At 44.8% G+C, this 22,629-nt stretch overlaps 1 protein-coding gene across 1 annotated transcript; it reads left to right on the forward strand.

The window, feature by feature from the left end:
• Window positions 1-2,953: 2,953 nt before the first annotated feature.
• On the forward strand, window positions 2,954-17,272 carry LOC118775618 (ETS-related transcription factor Elf-1-like). The gene is made up of 8 exons (XM_036525624.1): window positions 2,954-3,134; window positions 8,547-8,718; window positions 8,885-8,989; window positions 11,051-11,209; window positions 11,637-11,720; window positions 14,239-14,431; window positions 14,838-15,209; window positions 15,678-17,272. Exons 1-8 carry the CDS (start codon window positions 3,063-3,065, stop codon window positions 16,471-16,473), a joined length of 1,953 nt encoding a protein of 650 aa, XP_036381517.1. The 5' UTR covers window positions 2,954-3,062; the 3' UTR covers window positions 16,474-17,272.
• Window positions 17,273-22,629: the final 5,357 nt, after the last annotated feature.

A 22,629-nucleotide genomic window follows, 5' to 3' on the forward strand; every position in this document is an offset into this window, starting at 1 on the left:
AGGCTGATCTGTAAAAGCTTGGTGTGTCCAACCGAACAGTTTGCCTGGCCTTTTAGTTTCTTGGAGAAATATCCTCAGTGCGTTATAATGGTTGTGGTCATGGGAGATATAGATATCCAGGAAGGGTCAGACATACAGACATACAGGTGTGACTGTAAAGGGTGAAAAAGCAGTTACAGACTTGTGCATGTGACAGCAACCCTGCCGGCCCCCGTGCTCATAGGATTCCTTTCTATTTTGAATTTCAATGATTCAAGCATAAAAAATTGTGCAAGTTGCTGCTGGCCATTCAAAACTGCTGACTTTTTGGCATTCCCAGTCATTCTGGAGAAATAGCTGCAATGGAAACCTGTTTCCTGTTCAGACAGGAAAACCACTCCTCTTTGCCCCCCCCCCCCCCCCCCCCCCCTTCATTTTTTATTTTTTATTTTTTATGTGCCGTTTACATCAAAGGCTGTTTTCAAGGGTTAGATTCTTTTCAGAAGTGCTGACAGTATTTAGGTCCCCATCTTGCTCACCCTTCCCAGAAGGGGGGTGGAAAGTGACTTTGGCACTCAGAATGGAATATTTGCATACTGGCCAATACTCCAACCCCTCATTCTTACCGTTTGGGGATGTGGAAGGATTAATTTCTTTACACAGGTTGTTTGTGTAGGACATTACAGATACTGAAGGACTTTTTTTGCATTTATTACTGAAAAAAGAAGTTACTGAAACTTGTGGTCGCCATATGTGCTGAGGGTGTGAATTATGATTACTTTGCTGTTACTCCAGCTCCCATGATGTAAAGTTCAGATAATTGAACCCTGTTTCTTTTTCTCTCAGGTGCCAGGTGAAATTTACTGCAAAAACATCTGCATTCACTCACAACTTCGGGCAGGAAAATTAATAATGTTAATGACATTTGTAATTCTCCACAGGGTTCTTAAAAGTTCTGTAATGAGCATTTTACAATTCAGGTAATCGGTTAGTAAATATGTGAGTAATATATTTCATGTTGTGTGTAATTATTAATAAAGTGTTAATGCAGCTAAATTCCTCTAACAGCAGTCTTCCTCTCTCCTGTCACCTCTTTGAGTTCTGAACCATTTTAATCATGCATCATGTCTGAATTCTGCTGTAAAATAATAGTACAAGGGGAGGCATGGCCTGTATAGGGGAGTGCATCTTTGTACTGATTGTTATGTAGCTAACTGAATTTTAGGTTCTCTGGGTTGTAAGGACAGAAAAGTTGTCACTGTTGTTACTTGGTATATTTTATCACGGGAAAAAAGTGTAGTGGGGTTGTCGTGAAAGTCGTGTGGGTAAATCCATTTTTGCAGCTGAGAGCATGATTTTTCTGGCTTGAGTCTGTTCCCCAGGTTCTGTTCAAAGCCTGCTTCCACCCACATGCTTAGCCATGCTGAGCCCTGCGGCCAGCCCTAGTTCTAGGTCAAACCCACTTCCGGTGGCTTTCAGGCACAGGTGAAACAAATGGAAAGTCACACAAGCGGCTATACAACAGCTAGGTCTTGCCAAAACTGTGTCAAAGCTCCTACCACCACCACCACCTCCCTCTTTGTCTGCCCCCTCTTCCTCTGCCCAATCATTGACCTGTGCAGCTGAGATTCCTGGCCTCTCCCTTACTTACGTTTAGCTCCCTCGCATGGGTGCCCTGTGGAGAGGGCGAATAGTCAGCTCTCAGGCCTTTTGCGGAAGGATGAGGAATGGGGCTGTTTCTCTATCCCTTCTCTCAGAGTGTGGCCTTTGTGGAGCCCTCTGACCGCCGCACCCTCTGTCTCCATAGGTGATAAAATAACATGCTGATTTACGGTTGCCTTCATCCTCGGGGGTGGGGGGGGATAATATCACTCCCATTCAGGCTGGGTGGGACTGTGCCGTCACACTCGAAGTGGGGGTCAGAGCTGAGAGGGAGGGCACAAGCTACTCTGTTTACAACCAATCTATCGATTAAAATGAGCACACCTTCAGCAAGCAGAGCAAACTTTGAACTCTGCTAAAGTGGCTTTCGTGCTGGAGGTATGTCGAGGCATGCAGCTGAATGTTGGAGATGCATGCAGAGATTTATGGTGCGCTATCTCTAATCAAAGTGTGTTGAAGACAAAGCATTGGGGGTGTTCAGGGAAACTGAATTTCAGTCTCTGGGCAGGTGTGGGGTGTGTGCTAGATTAAAGAGAGTGAACTGATTGAATGGAGTTTGGAGATAAGAGATGTTAAATTGGTGCAGAAGCTGTAGGAGGTTCTTTGAAAAGGACTGTAAATGAGATGTTGCTCATGCTACTGTCAGGATGTCATCACATTGATTTCGGGAAAAAAAAACATGGCGCTGGAAGAATGAATGTGACTCCTGATACCAGATGGCATTGAGGAGATTGCTGCATGTTTTTTTTTTTTTTTTTGTAAATTTCCATGTGCCACATGCATTCTGAAGTGTCAGATTCCTGAAAAGCTTCCAGTCGGCCGACACAGGCCCTTACACTCTGAGGTAAAAGGACGATTGCAGTTTCCCGACTGGAACTTACACTTGGAATATAGAGGGTGAATAATACTCCCCACAAAAAAGTTCCCCTCAGTGTTCCACAGACTAAGTCAGCCGTCTGATAGGAATTTCCAGACTGACTGACTGGAATACACTGCTTTTTATTGTTGGAATGGAGCTTCTTTCCTGACGTGATCTTTTCTTTTCTTTTTTCTTCTCTCTCTCTCCCTGGCAGGTTTGCCTACTCCAGACCTAGCAGAACCCTGACGCCATCAGAGACACTGGGGAACTTGTGCCCATCCGGGCCAGGAACCACTGACTGAGACACTTGACAAGTTGTCTGCTGAAAACTCGAACAGGGCTTCCGAACCAGAGCTTAAAAAAAAGGAACTTATTTTTGTCTCAACGGCTCCCCACACTTTGTGAAACTGCAGAGCTACCTCGGAGTTCTGTTTTTTTTTTTTTTTTTTTTTTTTTTTTGACTGTTTCCTGTTCTGCGGCTACTTAGTGGGGGAAGGGGGGGGGTGCACTCTCTCACCCTCTTTCTCTCTTATCTCTTCCTCTCTCTCCTGCCGCAGTCGTCATGACGACTGCCGTCCAACCTACTGAACTGGTGTTTGAGTTCGCCAGCAATGGGATGGATGAAATCAACCAGGTACCACCATCTTTAAAATCATTTAAATTTAGGAGATACATCACTCTTAGTAATTCTTTTATCAGGTGTACAAAAATGAGTTGCCTTTTGTAATTTTCTCAAACCCTAAGCAAGGATTTGTCCATGTTAATGTTGAACTGCTTATGTTGTTGGTTACTTGTGGCTTATTTTCAAACTAAGGTTGTTTTATAAAGTAACCTGTCATTCTGGTCCAGTCATGTTCCCCTCGGATAGTCATTAATAAAGCTGGGAGTAAGAGAAGGCTGTGTGGGACTTATATATATAGTATCTGATGGTTAGACCTTTTGAGGTCATGTGATGAGCTAGGGAAATGCAAAAGGGGAAAGCTGTGAAGGAACTAAGGAACTGTCCATGACCAAGACAGAGGGAGTCTACGTGCGCTGGGCAGCTTGATAAGGCACAGGAGAGAGTCACTGAGGGTGTGGATAGAGAAGTCAGTTTAGCATGGCTTCTGACACACCTCAAAGTGTGTCAAGACTTTGAGGGCTGTGCGTGTGTGTGTGCATGTTTGTACGTGTGTGTGTGCGTGCGCGCGTGTGTATGCATTCATGGTGTCAGGGGCAGGCTCCTGTAGAGCAGGCCGAATCCTGCCTGACGAGTCAGCTCTCTGAGTCCCTCCCCTCCTCTGTATGTTCTCTGAGCAAAGCTGATACAGGTCCAACCTGATGTACCAGCTGGGAGAGCAGAATAACCGCAAGGTGGCCTGGTTGTTGGGTAATGCCTGCCTGAAGACTTAGCATTGTGCTCAAATCCCTCATTAGTACCAGTTTCATTAAAGGCCTTGATACCAGATTTACCAGTTTGTAGCATGATTTCACTTCCTAACTTGACCATTTTAAAAAAGGGAAAACACTGCCAGGCTTTGTTTGTTCTTTTCATGATTTTATTAATTTATTTACCTGCCCAATTAGTTACATACTATCTTACTCCAAGGCTGCTCAAAATATTGCTGGTCCACTACAGCACTGATTTAATATAATTATCAGCCCTGACACTGCAGAGTTAATGATTACTTCCTACTGTTGGTAGCTGAATGGCATTTAGCTAGACATCTGAGAGTCACTGCGCCAGAGAGGGAATGGATCAATTTCTCCAGCTTTCTTTATGAATTTCAGACAGCACTTTATATCATGAGAAAGCCTCCATTAATAGCTGTATCTGGACTGAGGCCCTGGTTTCTAGGGTCAGTAGCATTTGTCCATACTGTCTCTAAATCTGTCTTGGATTGGTAGCACTTGTTCGTACTACCTCTAAATCTTTAGTGTCAGTGTCAGGGGGAACCTGCATTTGTGGATAACATCATTGCAGCAAAGACAGGAAATTCAAAGGTGAAAATTCTGAAAGGTTTCTGTCCAGTTTCTTACAAGAGACAGCAGGCAACGGGCGGGGACAAGCTCTACTTACAACTGTCAAATTTATCATAAAGGGCAAGCTTGGTCCTCTGTGAAGGAGTGTACAAATCTAATAGTACTGTGTCCTCAAACAGACCTTGCTCTCAGCTGAGAACTGTCTCATTGTGGAACTGTACACATCCTGTCCCTGTACTGTCGCTATACTTGCTGTATGCACTTTTGTAAGTCGCTTTGGATAAAAGCGTCTGCTAAATAAATAAATGTAAATGTAAAGAGTTCCATGTTTGCCTCAGACCTTGAGGCCTAAACTGGAATGGCAGTGTGACTGAGTGGTAGGAAATGGGTTACAGTCAAGGGTTACAGAGCTGAACCTGCAACCAGAATGTCCTCAGTGGAGTGTTTCCATTGTGCTCTTGAGCAAGGTTATTACACTGAATGAACTTGGGTTAGATAATCGGGGAATGTGTAAAATGTGTGCTATGCAAAGTCGTTCGTGTCGGTTCAAAATCATCTGCTAAGCTGGGATTTTCTCAGGGGGAGGGGAGCGGGGAGGGGAACTTGACGTGTCACAAAAGCAAAGCATTGCTGACAACAGCAGCAGCAGTAGCAGCGGTGTTGGGAACAATAGCAGTGACTCGCTGCCATTCAGCCAACTGCGCCTCGGTTGGAATTCACCCGCTGACTAAAGTCTTAGCTCAAGAAGGGGGCGTGTCTTCCCGCAAAACCTGAGCCAGCCGTCGAGCTGACGTGCAGGGCGCTGATCCCGCCACGGTGTGTCACCCCTCAGTGCGTCAGCACTCCAAGCAGGGACTGGATAGTGGCATGCTGGTGAAGCACTGTGGCCTTTTGTTCATCCAAGTGTCCAGTCTCAAATGCTGTCATTTTTGGTTCAGTCACAAATGCTGTCATTTTTTGGTTCCTTTGAAATGCAGTTAATTTTTGAGAGTGGTCTTTGTTCTGTTTTTTTTTTTTTTTGTTAAAACTCAACTGGCACACCAATATGCCGTAATGTTGGCCTTTAGTCCTTTGAGTCTGTATTGTTCTCGCTGTCCTTGTGGTTTGCATGAGTAACAGTGTTGCAGAAAGTGTACTGGCAGTCTGTAAACATTGTGACGCACAGCTTTGGAAAAGAAAGTCTTAACCACCGAGGGCAAATTAAGATAGTGGGGCTTGTGTGAGATCTTCAAGGACAAAAACATCTCTGAGAAGTGTGACTTCCAAAAAAAGGAGGGCGTCAGAGCTGTTCAGTGTCTTGTTGGACTGTTGAAAAATGTCTTTTCTTTGAGACAGTCTTAAGTGCTTGCCATGTGGTTCTGTAGTTTACTGTACAACTTTCATGAATCGTAACATTGAAGGGGATTAATTTGTCATGAAAAATGGATCTTCACAGGAACTGTCACGTTTGAATTATGTGTTTCAGTTTAGTGTTTGTCTTCCGCTCTGCCTTGTGATCACTGTTGTGTTCCTCAGCATTGTCAGGCATACCTTGTAGTAGTGGCTATATCGATTGATTATGGAGACTCAATTCTAAGGACTCTTAGGTTGGTAGTATGAGTTTTTTTTTTTTTTTTCTTTAACCAAATTACGGGTCATTTCAGCCTTTGTGAACATACTGCCATCTTCTGGTCATTGATTGTAATTGATACTAGGTTAATTCTTAACTTGAGATATGAGAAACATTCATGTGGAACAGCCTTTGTATTCCTATATGAAATTGCTATTTATATTGCTTTTTGTGTGCTTAAATATTTTGCGATGCTTATGGTGCTCTCCTGAAATGGGTTTTATGTTTACTTATGTTGCTTGCTACTAGTTTTTTACATTTTGAATTAATCTGACCCATTGTTAAACATGAGTGTCTGGTGCATTATACATAGCATGTATACCGTGTGTCCCCACAGTTGCTTAGCGAAACTATATTTTAAGACCAGTAAGAGAGTAATAGTAGCCATTTTCCATCCAACACTCGGCTTGCTGGTAAAATTTCAAAATTCTTGACGCTGTTGAGGATGATAGGATTGTGAGTTCCATGATCACGAACGTTTGACAGAAAATGCATCTTGTCAAAAAAAAAAAAAAAAAAAATGCTCTGCATGCACGTGCTCTGGAACTGCCTTATGCCTCTTAATATTCACTTATAAATGTGAAAGCACATGGGAATTGTCAGAACTGGTTAACCACAGTAAAGTGCCTCAGAAATAATTTATGGCAAATGGCTTGACGCTGATCTGTCCTTCCTCCATAATTTACTAGTGATGAAGCACTGGAACACTATGAGAGAAAGGCAGTCTTTGAAGTCACAGGCTGTCAGCTGTCTGAGCGCGCTGCACTGACTGAGAGCTGAAATTGGAAAAGTTGTAATTTACACTTATTGTGGCCTCTCAGTCAGCATATGATTAACATTGATAAAGCTCAGATCTGCCAAACACCATGAGGCAGTACATGACGTGACATTAAATAAATGTTGCTTTCTGGTCTAATTTGTTTGGAAGCCTGATTTTGTTTTGTTTATATATATATTTATATATATATATATTTATATATATAAAAAATGCATTGCCATCGTTTGACACGCACAGCACATTCTGTGTTCATCCTCATGTTCCATTTGTATGGCCCCAAAAGTTGCAACACATTTGCACAACGCACCACATGGCTTCCCATGATGTCGAAACGCACTAGAACTGTAAACCGTAACACGGTTACGCGCAACAGTCTCCTTGCTGATGTCTCACTGGTGACGGAAGCGTGTGACTCCGGCACCAGGATTTCACTTCTGATTGCAGAACCTACATTAACGGTAAGAAATGAGGATGTTCCTTGAGAAGTCCATGTTTATACCTGTGTTGGAAGGAGGAAGTGCTGCTCCGTACCTCTGGGGTCAGGGAAAAAGCTCTGTCACCAAAGGAGTCGTGCCCACACCAAGGGAGTCATGGTCTAGCTGCAGGAAACACTGCAGAAGACAAAAATTGAAATGTTCCATGGTCCCTGAAGTAGCTCCTCTTCCCACCATACTGACAGAAAGGCAGTAAGTCATGGGAATACAGAGGGAGGAGCGTTCAGTGCTTTGCTTCACCATTCTCAGTTTGTAAATAGCCTAGCAGATATGCGAAGGTGCTGTGGTTTTGCACAAGCAATCTGATGTCTTTTACAGCCAGACAGGGCCTGGCTGAAGGAGCCAGCAATATGTCTCCTGTAAGCTCATTCTGTCTCAGCACCAATAGAGGAACTTCAAATGAAAATTGCATTGCCTTCCCCTATTAAATACACATAATTCAATCAGTCTTACACTGTAATAAATTTATTAGTAATGAGAATATGCATAGAATGTCCTGTGCACTTTGAGCTTGATCACAGTACAATAATGTAGCATCAAAAATAGCTGCTAATGATGTTGTACAGATCAGTTTTCTCCACTTCACAATCTAGATTGAAGAGTGCAGAGGCCCTCAATATTGTTCTTATTTATTTGTTTATTTTTTGCACTTCTGTTGGCAGCCAGAAACTTCCCAGTAATAGGCAGCTGAAAGGCTCGATATCTAAAGCTGTTATTTTGTTGAGATTTTGTGGTTATGGGGAACATCTGTGATGGTGAATCTGCCTCATACTGGGAATGCCGTTCCCATCCATTGTGATTGTCTGACTGGACAGTAGGTGGCTGTTCTGAAAGTTCCCACATGTTGCAATGCAAAGAGTGGGGCTTGCTCACAACCTGGCCCACGCTCGTCTGAGGCACATCATGAATCCCAATGGCTCTCTCTTTGCGTAAGCGAAAAAGGACAGGAGTTCAAATTCCACCTCCAGATGGTTGATTTGCGCTCAAGTGCTCACCATGCTTTGCCTCAATTGGTGGAATTTGTTCATAACTGTAGCAGTTACTCAGAATGGGAGATGTCTTGTTGCGATGCACACAGTGTCGTATTGTGTAAAATGTGTTACTTTTAGGGAACCTTACCCTGAGAGTAGTGACCCGGGCTAATTCTTAAGGGACGTTCCATGTATTCACTAAAATGGCCCGTCTGTCCCCCCCTGTCCCCAGCTGGATGACCCGTCTGTGTTCCCCGCGGTGATCGTGGAGCAGGTGCCGGCAGCCGACCTCATGCAGGTGTACTCCGGACTGGAGTCGGACGAGGTGCCCAACGGCATCATGGCGGACACCTCGCTGGACGTTGCTGAGGAGCAGATCATGGGCGGGGACATCGGGCTCTCCGGTGAGCAGGGTGAAGGAGGCGGATCTGGGTTGCGTGCGTGTGTGCGTGTTTGTATGCGTGTATGTGTCTGTGTGTCTATGGGCCTGCTATGACCTGCCAGAGAGGTGTCTGCTCGCGGTCTGCTAAGAAGCTGCCAGGGCTCAGCTCTCGTCTGTTTGCGCTGTAGAAGCAGTATGCCCGGACGCCGAGGGGACCATCGAGACTGTAGAGGCAGCTGAGGCCCTGCTCAACATGGAGTCTCCCAACAACATCCTGGACGAAAAGCGCATGAGTAAGAGCTTCCCTCATTGGCCATCTTTTACGCTCCGATACCGATATTCACGGTAGCCTCTACAGATCTAAAACCTCCTCTTTTTGATCTCTTTTACTATTGACCTGGTGGTGTACTAGCCCAGGCATAAGGCCATGGGAGACAATTTGAAATTTGCCAGCATGGCATGGGTGCTTTGTAATGTTTTGAAATTAGGCTGAATGACATCTGGTGCAAAGGGCAGACACATTATTACATTACTGTCATTGTCAGCCGACGCTCTTATCCAGAGCAACTTACATAGGTTACAATTTTTTACTTGTTATCCATTCATACAGCTGAATATTTACTGGGGCAATTGTGGATTAAGTACCTTGCCCAGTGGTACAGCAGCAGTGTCGCAGTGGAGAATTGAACCAGCAACCTTACAGTTACGAGTCCTGGTCTTTACCAATATGCTACACTGTTGCCCTACAGCAGTAGCATCAAATGAAAACGTGAAGTGTAGATTGTTTTGTCTGTATTTCTCTTTTCTTTGATGCAATCCACCATTGCTCCATGATCTAAATGTGGTTGCTAATCACCCAAAGTAAACATCTTCTGCCTGTACTTTCCTGTTGGTGCCCTAACTTCTAAAGCAGTGTTTCTCAACCCTCTCCTGGGTGACCCCCTGCCCTGCATGTTTTAGATCTCTCCCTGCTCCAACACAGCTGATTCAAATGATCAGTTTGTTATTAAGCGGCTTCAGGAGTTCATAACAGGTTGATCATTTGAATCAGCTGTGTTGGAGCAGGGAGAGATCTAAAACATGCAGGGCAGGGGGTCCTCCAGGAGAGGGTTGAGAAACACTGGTCTAAAGCACGACTATGTTGCCACAACAGTGCTACTTCACCAGTGTTATTCCCCACTATTTTCCAGTTCAACAGGTCCAGCTCCAAATACCTCCTCAGGCTCAAGCAGCTTGTAAGCTCCTTTTTTGATCAAATAATAGTGGAAATAATAGTTAAAGCACAACTGGGTGAGGGCATTGAAGCAGTGGGCCAGAACAAGCCCGACAGAAGGGGGAAAAAAAGGTTTATTATTCCGAAAGAGCCAGCTTATTGTGGGACTCAGACAGCTTATTGTGGTAATGTAATGTAATACTCTGAAAATTGTTGCTTCATATGGACCAGTCCTTGGGCCACTCTAGAATGGTGAGCTGGCTTTGCATAATCTTTTGAGGATTCCATTGTTCCTAGATTTTTCTAACAAAATCTAAATAAAAATATTTTTACCTTTACCCAAACAAAGAATGATTCTGCAGCATGACAATAAGCCTGTGCTCGTTCAAGATGTGTTGAGATATGTAGCAGTGGCGATTGACAGCAGGAGGAGACAGGTCAATTTGAATTTGTAATAGGACTCAGAGCTTAGTCATTAATTTTGTTTGTGAGGGAGAGAAAAGTAGAGGAGGTTTTAGACAGGCATGAGCTAGGGCAGCTAAAGGGAGCCAGTGATTGGGAGAGCAGGTACGCTTGGGAGGAAAGCATGTAGTTCCACCGGGAATAGTTAGCACTAGTTTGAGGCCTGAAATAATTTTATGGTTGGTTAGTCAGCATGTCGTACATTTTATAGAACTGATAGTGCTGTGGGAAGACGCAGTGGATGAGGCTTACAAGTGGAAGTTTGTTTGTGTGGAATAGGTGCGCTTGATGCAGCAGTGGAAAAGTTGTTATATTGTGAAAGTTAGCATAGTTAGCATGCTCTATTTGCAGTTCTGGAAGTAAGTGTGTCGTATTAGTGGTGGATATCTCAGTGCGAGAGATGAGTACGCGGCAAGCCTCCTAGGTAATTAGTCGTTTTTCATTTAATAGTTAGCTGTTGAGTAGGGTAGGTGGTTAGCATAGTTGGTGAGAGCGGGTGTGGAGGGGGGTGGTTCTGGGATGCCAGAACCAACTGTTGAGTCTTCCCTAGGTGTCATGGACCTAACTCAATGCCAATGAAGGAAGGTGCCCACTTGATAACCCCAATGATATACCGGCATCTACACGCCTAATTGTTTTCTTGTAGTGATCCTTGTTCCAAACTGTTTCCTCTGGTCAGTTCACACCTATGGCACACTGCTGGACCAGGATCTCACCTACATCTCCCTGCGGCCAGAGCAGCTGTCCAGCAATGGCGTGGACATTTCTCAGGAGGAAGACGAGTCTATGGACGACATTGCACCCAAGTGCCCTGTCAAACCACAAAGGAAAACCAAAGGTACCGCAATGCACCTTGTCTGCCATCAGGGGGCGACATCTTTCCACCAAGCTTCTGTGTAATGATACAAATAGAGAATACCCAGAAATGTTTTTTTTTTTATTGTATTGTCATGCAATACATGCATCAGTGGTTAATTTAAGGCAAAGACAGAAGGCTTATTACAGGCATCCAGGTGTCTGATGGTTTCGGTTCAGTCGCACTCTGTAACCCTCTGCATTAAGCATGTCAAATTTAGATCACACCTAAAGCTCAATGCTTCTCTGTGCTTCTGTGTGTGATTTTTAATTCAATTCCACAGGTTTTTCAGCAGATGCTTATAAACGACTGTCTAAATGATGGTGGTGGGTGGGTAGGGGGGCAGATCTGAGAAGGAAAGTTTGTAAAGTTCTGTAGTTAACCAAGTGTCTCCCCACATTGTCCACAGTGCGCAAGCCACGGATGGTACGGCCCTGTTCCCCTATCACCACTCCAAGCCTGCCCCTTAGGAAGAAGAGCAAGGAGGGCAAAGGTAAGAGCATATCCCAACTACTCAACCACATGTCCTTAAAACACAGATCTGACGGTCAGTTCAGTGCGTTTTGCTTTGAAAATTCCATGAATTTTCCTTTTTATTTTCTTTTCATTGAAAATGCAGTCATTGGCTCTACAGCTTGTTCGCTCAATGAGGAAACCTAGGAACCTCGGAAAACATACAGCAGCAGAACCTCATTTTACCAAGCGGAGACTCCTAGTGGACAAAAGAAATATCTGATCTGAATATCTGGTAATAATACATTTTTTTTTGCAGGGACAAATTTTCATCCATTACAATGACTGACAAACTTTCTGTCATTAAAAAATTTTCATAGAACAAGCTTGGTTTAATCAGTATGAAGGAAAGTATTACCAGAAAGACAGCATGATACAGACATATTTTACAAACCCTTCTAAACTGATATGCTCTATAGCAGTGTTTCACAAACTTTTTTCCTGAATTGACCCAATTCACAATAGGCCTTATCTATAAATCGTGAGAGGAGCAGATTTGTGCATAAATGAATGTTCCTGACCATTTTTACTGCCATTTCCGCATCACCTTATATTATCTTGAATAGGTAAACCAGCCATTTCAAAGAGATATACGTTTGATAAATCACAACTTTGTTTTGTGCACGTTATTGAAAACATATGCACATGTTAAATACTTTATAAATGAGACCAAATAAATGTATTTAGTTAGTGGAGTTAACAGGCTATCTCATTGTTTTTATTTCCTCTCATCAGTAAAACAATATACACATTTTAAATACTTTACAAATGAGACAAAATAAGTGCATTTAGGCGGAGTTAACTGGCTCGTTTTTTTTTCCTCATCAGTAAAAGAAACAGATTGTATGCTAGCCTTTCATACTAAATTCAATGTTATGAGTACAATTATCAGAACAATACCAACATTCAATACTATCAAAAACATGCTTCTTGTTGAAAGTTTTTTGAAATGCTCATGCCTATTATCAGAACAAGTAGGCTTGTGTTTAAGTGCAGCTATTGATATCAAACAGTTAATCTATCAATTCGAACAGTCAACAATCAATTCGTTAACCACATCACGTCTATTACACATCAAATCTCATTAGGCACATGATGTGCTATTTACCTGGCTAACCCTTTCCCACGTAACTTATTTTATGCTATGTAGTGCGTGTGTTATGTTACATGGTTCGTTATGTTTTCTTTAGCGTTAAGCTTCTCAGTTTTCACCACTGCATTTGCTATATTTTTTAATGTTAAATTGATGTTTCCTCAAAGCTAAAATTAGCTAGAATTTTATTTATTTTATAGAATTTTAGAATCTAGTTTTCTAATCGCACCAATTTTAGCATACACGCTAAATGCCTAATCACACCAGTGTGATCGTATGCGCAAAAGGGTGTGATAGGTGGGCCATGAAAGAAATTCTGCAAATTTATTTGCCGAATTGGCGACCCTAATAAAATCTCCTGTGACTCACATGTGGGTCGCGACCCAGTCTTTGGGAAACAATGCTCTATAGTGAACGTTTCAGTTAGGGCATTCCCATAACATTTACTGAATTTCTCAGTTACACTAGCAATAGCATGCATTACGACTTTGAAATGTATAAAATGATAATTGGGCAACAATAAATTCATCCAAACAACCAAAATCTAATTTGTTTTATTCACAATTTCACAGTTCAGAATTTAGAGAATTCATTATAAACATCAATACTTGAAGAATGTTGAGAAATGAAAAAGAAACGCAACTGATATGGACAGTACATGGATTTTGTCCATCAAAATGATGGATGGGTTTGTCCGTCAGAGCTTACAGGATTGGGGGGAAATGACGGATAATCGTTGGTTAACGGAAACCGCGTAACAGAACGTCTGTGGCCCCAGCTGTGGGCCAATCCCTTGAGGGCCCTTGGCTTCATCGCTCTTTCTTTACCCAACCCACCCCCCCCCCCCCCCCCCCAATTTGCGGGGCCAAACGGTCTTCTGCTCGGTCCAGCTGTGCCGCCTCTGGGCAGCTGAATTGATGAGGCTCCCTTCAAAGTGGTCCATTTTAGCCAGGGAAATCGAAGCGACTGCTGGCCGGAGGGCGCTAGGTACATCCCTGGTAGGCCCCCCTTTTTCCCCCTCACTGCACTGAGAGAGAGGAGGCGGCCTGCATATTAATCATTGCATGGCAGGTCGCACTCAAGGGGGCTGTTTTTTTCTGAGCACTTCCAGCCAGACCACTTGCCAGGCGTCAAGCAAGACTAATGACCGCCAGATCTTCATAATTAATTCTCATCTGGGCAGATGCGGGCGGGAATGGCTTATTTGAGTTATGATGAACGATGCCGCGGCGCTCCCTCTGTGTCGGCTAATTCGCGAATAAGACCTTAATTACATTAAAAATGAATGAACGGATGGTACAGATCTGACAGGAAGCCTGCGAACGAATGAAAGCGACCCTAGAAGTTTGAGGATTCAGGTTAAAAGGGTTCCTCCCCCCCCCCCCCCCCCCCCCCCCCCCCCCAGGCAACACCATCTACCTGTGGGAGTTCCTGTTGGCCCTGCTCCAGGACAAGAACACCTGTCCCAAGTACATCAAGTGGACACAGAGGGAGAAGGGCATTTTCAAACTGGTGGACTCCAAGGCCGTGTCCAAGCTGTGGGGCAAGCACAAAAACAAGCCGGACATGAACTACGAGACCATGGGAAGGGCCCTTAGGTGAGAGGAACGCACAGGTCACACTGTGGCACAACAGGCAGTCTTCTGTGATGATCCCCCTCCACTGCCCCCTGTCCCACCCTCCTCCTCCTCCTCCTCCTCCTCCTCCTCCTCCTCCACCCATTACTACATGGCTACTGTCATTTAGCTGATGCTCTTACATTGATTGAGCAACTTACATTGCTTACAATTTTTACGTGTTATCCATTTATACAGCTGGATATTTACTGAGGCAATTCTGGGTTAGCTACCTTGCTCAAGGGTACAGATGCAGTGCCCCAGCGGGGAACTGAACCAGCAACCTTTTGGTTAGGAGCTCTGCACCTTACCACTATGCTACACTGCCTTAACACTATGCTCCACCCCCACCCCCACCCCCACCCCCACCCACTACCCACTACCCAAGGTACTACTACCAGCGAGGGATCCTGGCCAAGGTTGAAGGGCAGCGGTTGGTGTACCAGTTCAAGGAGATGCCCACTGACCTGGTGGTGATCGACGATGAGGATGGCCAGGCGTCTGACCCCAGCCCGGGCCACAGAGGGCACCGGCCCACCCCCCACGGCAGGGGTGTTTCCCGCGGGGGAGCATCCCGGGCTGGGCAGGCGAAGGCCCCCGGGCAGCCGGTGCTGCTGCGCCCCGTGAAGAGGGAGCCCAGCCCCACCCTGCTGTACCCTCAGGGCGCAGGCGACAGGCAGGCTGAGCAGCTGCTGCAGACCCTGCATGTGCTGCAGCCCAACCAGGGTGCGGCTGCCCCCACCCCCACGCAGACTGTGAGGTGAGACTCACGGAGACTCTCAGAGACAAAATTCCTTTTTGGCCCAAGTGGTCTCTACGGTATACTTCCCTTTTCCCATTTTATGTAGCTCAAGCAGTTGTGTTCACTGTGTGGCAGCGCTTGTACCATTAGGTTACGTGTAGAAATATGAGTGTGCTCATGGCCTTTCAGGCACCTCCTTTATATCTCTGGACAGGTCAGTGATTTGTTGTCTTTATTGCTTCACTGATTCAAGTTAAATTGCCCCGGCAATATGCTGCCCAGGACCAATAATGTATGGCATTACCCTGTGCTTTGCTTTGCTATTGTCTGTTCGAACGGTTATTGCACGTACGATCTGGGACACCAGCCAAAGGACCCGGTATAAATGAGATTGGGTCAATTGCAAATGGGATGTCATGGGTACCATTATCAGATCCGCTTCCTCACCCGAAATAAAATTGCAAATAACTTCCCCTCTCTCCACAGGACCATCAACGTGCCCACATCCGGGCAGGCCACCGTCCCCGTGATGCTGTCGTCGGGGGCGCCGGGTGGCGGCACGGTCACCCTGCAGACGGTGCCCCTCGCCACCGTCCTGGCCAATGGGGACGCCGGCCAGGGCTCCCCGCATAGGGTCATCCTGCACACTGTGCCCTCCTCGGGGGTCAAGGACGTGCTGACCTTTCAGACGGCCGCCCTGACCTCTGTGGCGGGCGGCCTCTCCGACGGCGGCCAGCCCCAGCCGCAGCAGCTCCTGGTCACGGGCCTGGGCTCATCCAGCGGAGGGGTCATCAGGACCACGGCCCAGCCGGCTGCCGTCAACGGCCTCCCGCACCTGGTCACCTTCAGTGCGGGCGGGGAGCCAGTGTCAGCAGGGCAGCACTCGCTGCAGCTGAAAGAGGAGGTCCTGGACCCCCAGTACCTGCAGTCGCTGGTCAACAGCGATGCTGCGGTGGCGTTCAAGCAGGAGGAGGTGGAGGGAGGCAAGGCGGAGCTGGCCTACAGGACCGTCATCATCAGGCAGGCCCAGGACGGCCCCAGCCTGGGGCCTGTGGCCAACGGACACTCGGGGGACGCCAACGACCAGCTGTCCGGCAGCCCCAGCGAGGGACTCACGCCTGTGGAGGAGCTTGAGGTCAACGGCGAGCTGGTCCTGCAACCGGAGGGTGAGGGGAAGGCGCTGGACGAAGCTGTGAAGATGGAGGAGCTGTCCGTCACCATCCACGTCCCTGCCTCCGACTTCGGCCCCACCCAGTTGAAGGAGGAGCCTGTCGAGACATAGAGGTCAAATTCGTCTCGCCAATGAAATGGATACCAAAAATGAAAAGAGAAAAAAAAAAAAAACAAAAACAACCCATTCCTTTTTTTAGACCCTGCTGAAAGCTGGGGAATTATAATTTATTGCTCTTAATTGTATGTTATGTGTTGGCCTTGTTCGTCTGTTCAAACAGTGTGCCTAAATTTGAATGTCAAGGGAGTTTTTGTGTTTGTGTTTTTTGTGGTGCAAAAACCCTCAGAGAGGATGTCAGATAGCACACTGAATTGGCGACTCCCATTCCTCCATTCATGTGGCCACTCCTGCTCAACTCCTTCTGGGGGAACATCCTTGTAGAACTGGACTGTGCCTACCAATTGTTGCCTACATATCTCACCAAATAGACTATGGGATTTGTGCCTTGACATATTTGTGATCCAGGGAGAACAGTCCCTTTGAAGAGGGACATGCTGTTTGCCACTGCAGCGATCAGAGAGACCAAAAAAAAAATGTCAGGTGGGAGAAAATAATGAAATCAGACTCGCAGAATAAGAAAGCTTCCTCCCACCACTCCCAGCTCCATCTTCAGAGGAAAAACAACAATGGACCAGATACTGACGCAATGAATATGCAACCTCAAACCCAAATGTATGGACTTGGACTTCAACCAACCCGTGCCCCGTCCAAAGTGAAGTCCATAAGGCAACGAATTTGTGATCGTGAATGGTTTCCTGCCTGTGTGTGAAAGCTGGAAAGAAATCAACACCTTCTTCATAGGTATGATGAATATTGGTTTGAGGTTGACCCCCCCCCCCCCCCCCCCCCACACCCCTCTCATCGAAGCTGTCAGAGAGGCATGTCTCTGGCATGCCCCGGTGGCATTAAAATGTTGTGTTGCCATGGAAATGGGCATTTCCTGTCCTTTTGGACACTTAGATTACAGCCATGTTTGTACAGAACTGCAAAAAAGCAGCAGATAAAATTGTCTCACCTTAACATATTCTACTTCTGTGTAGTCAGTCATTCTTTCAAAGGTTTATGAGCTAAGATGTTTATGAGGAAAGGAAAATGTAATGGTAAAAAATACTAGTGAGAAGAAGGTTTAAGCTGCAGTTGTATTTATTTTGTAGTGATCTCTAAATTTTGAAAGCTTATATAGAGATTAAGGCACATTTTTTTTTTATTGTATAAGCAAAGGAAAATATATAGTCTATTTACCTTAAATTTAAAATAAAAAAGGTTTTTGTACTGAAGCTGTTGAAACTCAGTTTTATATGTATTCCATGTAATCAGCAGAATTTTTATATTTTCTTACTTTTGTGACATAAATGGGGGAAAAAAACAAATTTTTTGTGAAAGCTCAACAGCTTAATGTGAACCAGGAGCCTCCTTACTATGCAATGATTCCCTATTATTGTCTTTTTAAATATCCACCGTGATGTGCATTTGCATTGTAAATGTCTTTCACTTGCATCTTGCTTACGTTGTCCTGACCTGTTCAATGGCAGTGACCCCCGCCCCCCCGAACTCTCGTCTGTTGATCCTTTCATCCATTTGCAGTGCTTTCTGCTTTCCCATACGTTCGCCTTTGTGCCTGCAGTCTCTGTGCAGTCACTGTGCGGTTGAGTCGTCCCTGGTTCCTCCCGTAGTGTGCTCTGAGCAGGCCTCACACTGGAGACCTGTTCCTGTGGCCTCAGTAGCATTTATTCAGCTCTGAGGAAGGACTTGAGCTGATGGACAGGACCTTCTGAATCTCTGGGAGATCAGCCAGGGGGAGCTTGTGTGCGAATGGGCGCGGATCTATCCCAAGCTCTTTGCAACCTAATTTGGCTGCGAATGGGGTTTGGGTAGGCCATCGGCTCGCGGCGGGTGAGAGGAGATATTGACCTGCACCTTACCGTGGTGTGTTGTTTGCGAAAAGGATGTTTCAAGTCCCCTCCTTTTGTGACGACAATCTGGGTTCGATCCACAGACCAACCCACGCATGCATCAGAGTGAATGTTCTTAGCTGTTGGAAAGCGTAATGGTTAATGCACTCTGACGCTCAGGTGTTGTGGGACATTGAGTCAGACGCGCAGTCTCGTGGCAAAGCCGCAAATCCTCAGGACACCCGCTGCCCCCCTGGGCTTACTACTGTGACGGCGCCATGGCAACATCACCAGCACTGATTAGAGAAGCTGCCGTAGTGGACCGGCGTCTCTCTCGCACATCCTCACCCCGGGTCCGGCCTGCTCCGGGCTGCTGGGTGCCATGTTGTGCCTGCTCTCTCTGACCACGTTCAGCTGCCCTTCCGCTTCCCGTCTCTGCCGTTTGCTGGGCTTTGCATACAAGCATAGAAGGTTTAATGGATTTTTTTTTTTTAAGAAAAAAAAAAATAAAACGCCCTCTGCTTTAAAAAACAAATCTGTCTGGGTAGTTTATTCAATGACGCTGAACTAGATTGCTGACATGTGCAAGACCACTGTGATGTCCAAATTTACTGTGCACACTGAAAGCGAACTCAAGGCCCTGGGAGGTCTCCTAGGTCAGATCGTTTGCATCGACCACCTCTGAACCGCAGACTTACTCTGACTCTTTGCTGAAGGTGAGTTCTGAAGAGTTCCTTTCTGAAAGATAAATCTGTTCTCCAGTGACTGAGCTGTAATTTATTGGTTATTTGTGTCTCATAGGCTTTTTGGTGCTTGTGAATGATTACAGCAATTACTAAAATCAATTAGAATTGGATTAAGAAGTAAACCGTCAATTTTCCAATATATCATCAGAACACTCCAGAACATTGTTACATGTAATTGTATTAGCATTAAACAGAATTAGTTACCAATAGTTTTGCAATGTTGTATCTACAATGACCTGTCATACTATGACATTGTGCTTACCTATCACTATGCACCATTGCTCTTCTCTTCTCTTCCCTCTGTTACATGCTCGGTGCCATACTGTAGGCTACTGCCGTACATAACATATGTAATGTATTCCACATGAACACACAACTATAATCTTTCAGAATGAACACTGGACTATATTTTGGTCACAAGATTTGAAGTGAATCTTTGTAAAGTTGGACCACATTACGTTTCCTTTTGTCACTGACCTAATATAAATCATCTGCATGTGTTTTAAATTGTTAGTTTTTTGAAGAAAAAAAAAAATCAGAATACAATTAGATCAATACACTGTTGCATATTATAAATAATTAGGTAACTCAACTACAGTCCTGGAGAGATGCCATCCAGCATCCAGCAGAGATGCTGGGTCTCTAAAAACCAGCTGCGCCCTCAGAACTGGGGAAAGGAAGTTAAATTGATTCAGCTGAGACTCTTCTGGACCAGAGAACCAAGGCTAGCTGGACTACCGAATGTCACATCACCCTTTTCTTCCCACTGCTGTACCACAGCTGGTCTTAACTGGCTCCACCTAATTTAGCAGTATTTTTTTTTTTTGAAGCAAGGAAAGAACCAATAGCAAAGTTGTTTCCAATTGGTGCACCCCTTACCACAAGTGGGTGAGGGGCAGCATTGGCAGGCTTCGTAATGAAAAAGCTGGCAGGAGGAAGGAAATCTTACCGGAGATTTTGGTCGATACTTGCTCAGGTGCAGCTCTTGAGCATTCAAAAGCTGGCATGTTCAGTTTGCCCGTAAAGTTTGTTTGCTCTTTCCACATGCTCATTTTTTTGTCCTTTGAAGCAATATAGGTGTGACAGCAACAGCAATCAATAGCTGCCACAGGCCTGATTCCCGGATGGCCTGCTGCTACACCCTTCAGCAAAGTGCTGCATTGTCTCGGTGAAATTTCTGCTGTACAAGCTTAGAATGTATACGCTGTTTTTATCACCCTGGATACGGTAGTTGTGCCAAGCAAATGAATAATAATAATTACAGACAACTGACTGCACTTAAAATAACAGCGCCACTCTACCGAGGAGTAAAACATTGCTTGTTTGTTTTGTTACCTTTGCTTATTGCTGGCCTGCTAGCTAGCATGCTGATTATAAGGTGAAAGGATGAGAACTTTTTGTCCTGCTACAACAGCGCATATTTCTCCTTATTCAGAGTGGTGCAGTGGCCCACAGAGTCTGGATACTTCAGTGGAGAACCAATCGAGCCTTATATTGTAGGCTTGTTGGGGTTTGCTGGCTGGCACGGTTTGCAGTCTGTGGAAACTGGGCGTTGTGGCATCTGCTTTGCTTTGTATAGCGTAGCAACACCGCAGCACCCTAGGGTTTATCCTTTGAGCCAAATGGGTGAAAAATGCAAACCTGCAGCTGCGGAGCGGAATACATCTGTGGGGCGTAACAAGACAGCAGTCAAGCGAGAACTCTGATTCATAGATCATTGTGAAGGATTGGCTTAGATGGTTGTCAAATATAGTCATACTTTTTTCAGACTAAGAGTGCACTTTTTTTATTGAATCAGGGTGATTATTTCATGTTTGTATGTACAGAAACACAATTTGTGAGTAGAGGTATCGCGCCTTTTGTTCCTGTCTGAATAAACAGGGCCTAAAATATGTCAGGATCAAACATTTGGAGTTATTTGATGCAAATTTGATTTTCAATGGTGAGCCATAACCCTTTAAGGTCACTTCAGCCTTAAAAATAGTGTAAGGCAGTTATTATTCACAGAGAATTGGGACAAGCTGGGAACAGTCAAAGCAGTGGTTAAGAGGATAAGAGCTTCTTGCGATCTCTGATGTCTGGAAGCTGTTCTTTTCAGGCTGACATTCTCAAGATTCTTTTACAGAATTACTGCAGTTCCTGAGACAAACATCAGGGGGCAGTTGCACCATGTATATGCGTGGATCAACACATTGCTCTTTCAGAAAGGAACTGAAGTATAATGTAGACCCCTGTAGCTTGTATAATGCACTAATTTTGGGTGGTAAACTATGATTTTGCCTAATTATGATCTGGCCTGTATGTCATGTGTATATTAACAGTGAATTAGGACAAAGAATTGTCAAATGTTGACGGGTAAAAAAAGGTTGGTGAAGATTGTAATTTAGTAGTAGTAACTAGTATATTTAATAGTAGTAGCCAGTATGCTTCTTTTTCTTTTTATATTATTGTGCATTGATATTATGGACAATGCTTGCAGAAGATTTTGAGTGTCATGGTTAGCTTACTCCGGTATGGCTGCACAGGGGTGTTGAGATTGACATGTTGTTCCATGGAATCAATAAGTGGTAATTCCTCACAGCAGCCACAAGGTGGAAGCATGGTTACACCTGCATTTCCCAGGCATGACGACAGGAAATATTTGGATTTTATTGTTCAGTCACTTCAGGGCTGTCTGCGTTCATGTTCCATTCACTCAGCTACCCTCCGGAATACAGCAACCTGCTAAAATAAAATTCTAATTTGAATACATAAATAAATCAGCGAAAACAATAACAAACAGCCCCAACGTAGTTTTGAAACGGTAACAAAAGCAGCAAATTCACATACCCATTACTGAGCAATCTCTGAGCCCTGCTGGCAGTCTCCTGTTAACCACTGTGTCCTTATGGGCTTTGCGTGATTCTGTGTGACACGGCTGCAGCCAAACAAATTGAAAGTGACTGTCCATGTTAAAAGCATCAATGCCTACAAACATACTTTGGCTATATTTATGGCTCTCCACTGACCTGTGTTGCTTAACCAATACGGTAAAGTTATGGGGTGAATACACTCACATTATGGAGCGGCATTCTATTTATGTTACAACCACTATGATACCGAGTGATGACAGCAGTTTCCTAATGGCAGCTTTTTTGACTTGACTTTGGCGACCATTCCTCTAGTAACCAAAATGTCTGCTATTCCTACCTGCCTACAGACAGCTAACAAACATTTCTTGTCCAGTTCAGCTGCTGATAAAAGCCTTATAAAACAAGGACAGTTTGAAAGTGCAGTGTCTGTGACTTGGTACACGGGTTAGCGCATATATTGTTTGGCCCACTTACCGTGAGCATCCAAAAAGTCACAGTTATCATCACATTGTCATAAAACATGTAACAATGATCAGCTACTGAGGATATAAGTAGAGCATGTTAAGGCAAGGAGAGTGAACAGCTGTAATGAAATTCACCTACATTTACCTAAGCCTAAGGTATTTTCCTGTAGTGAACTTTTCATTTAGTCTCTTATACCAATTGTATACATGCAGATAAGGCATACACTTTTTTTTTTATTAACCAGAACATCCT

This window comes from Megalops cyprinoides, chromosome 3, assembly GCF_013368585.1.
Source record: "Megalops cyprinoides isolate fMegCyp1 chromosome 3, fMegCyp1.pri, whole genome shotgun sequence".
NCBI lineage: Eukaryota > Metazoa > Chordata > Actinopteri > Elopiformes > Megalopidae > Megalops > Megalops cyprinoides.

Bases quoted from the DNA above. Each gene is read 5' to 3' on its own strand.
- LOC118775618 (XM_036525624.1), top strand. From the start codon at position 3,063: ATGACGACTGCCGTCCAACCTACTGAACTGGTGTTTGAGTTCGCCAGC. The intron at 11,210-11,636 runs GTACCGCAATGC...CATTGTCCACAG, and splicing joins ACCACAAAGGAAAACCAAAG to TGCGCAAGCCACGGATGGTA. The intron at 14,432-14,837 runs GTGAGAGGAACG...CCACTACCCAAG, and splicing joins ACCATGGGAAGGGCCCTTAG to GTACTACTACCAGCGAGGGA.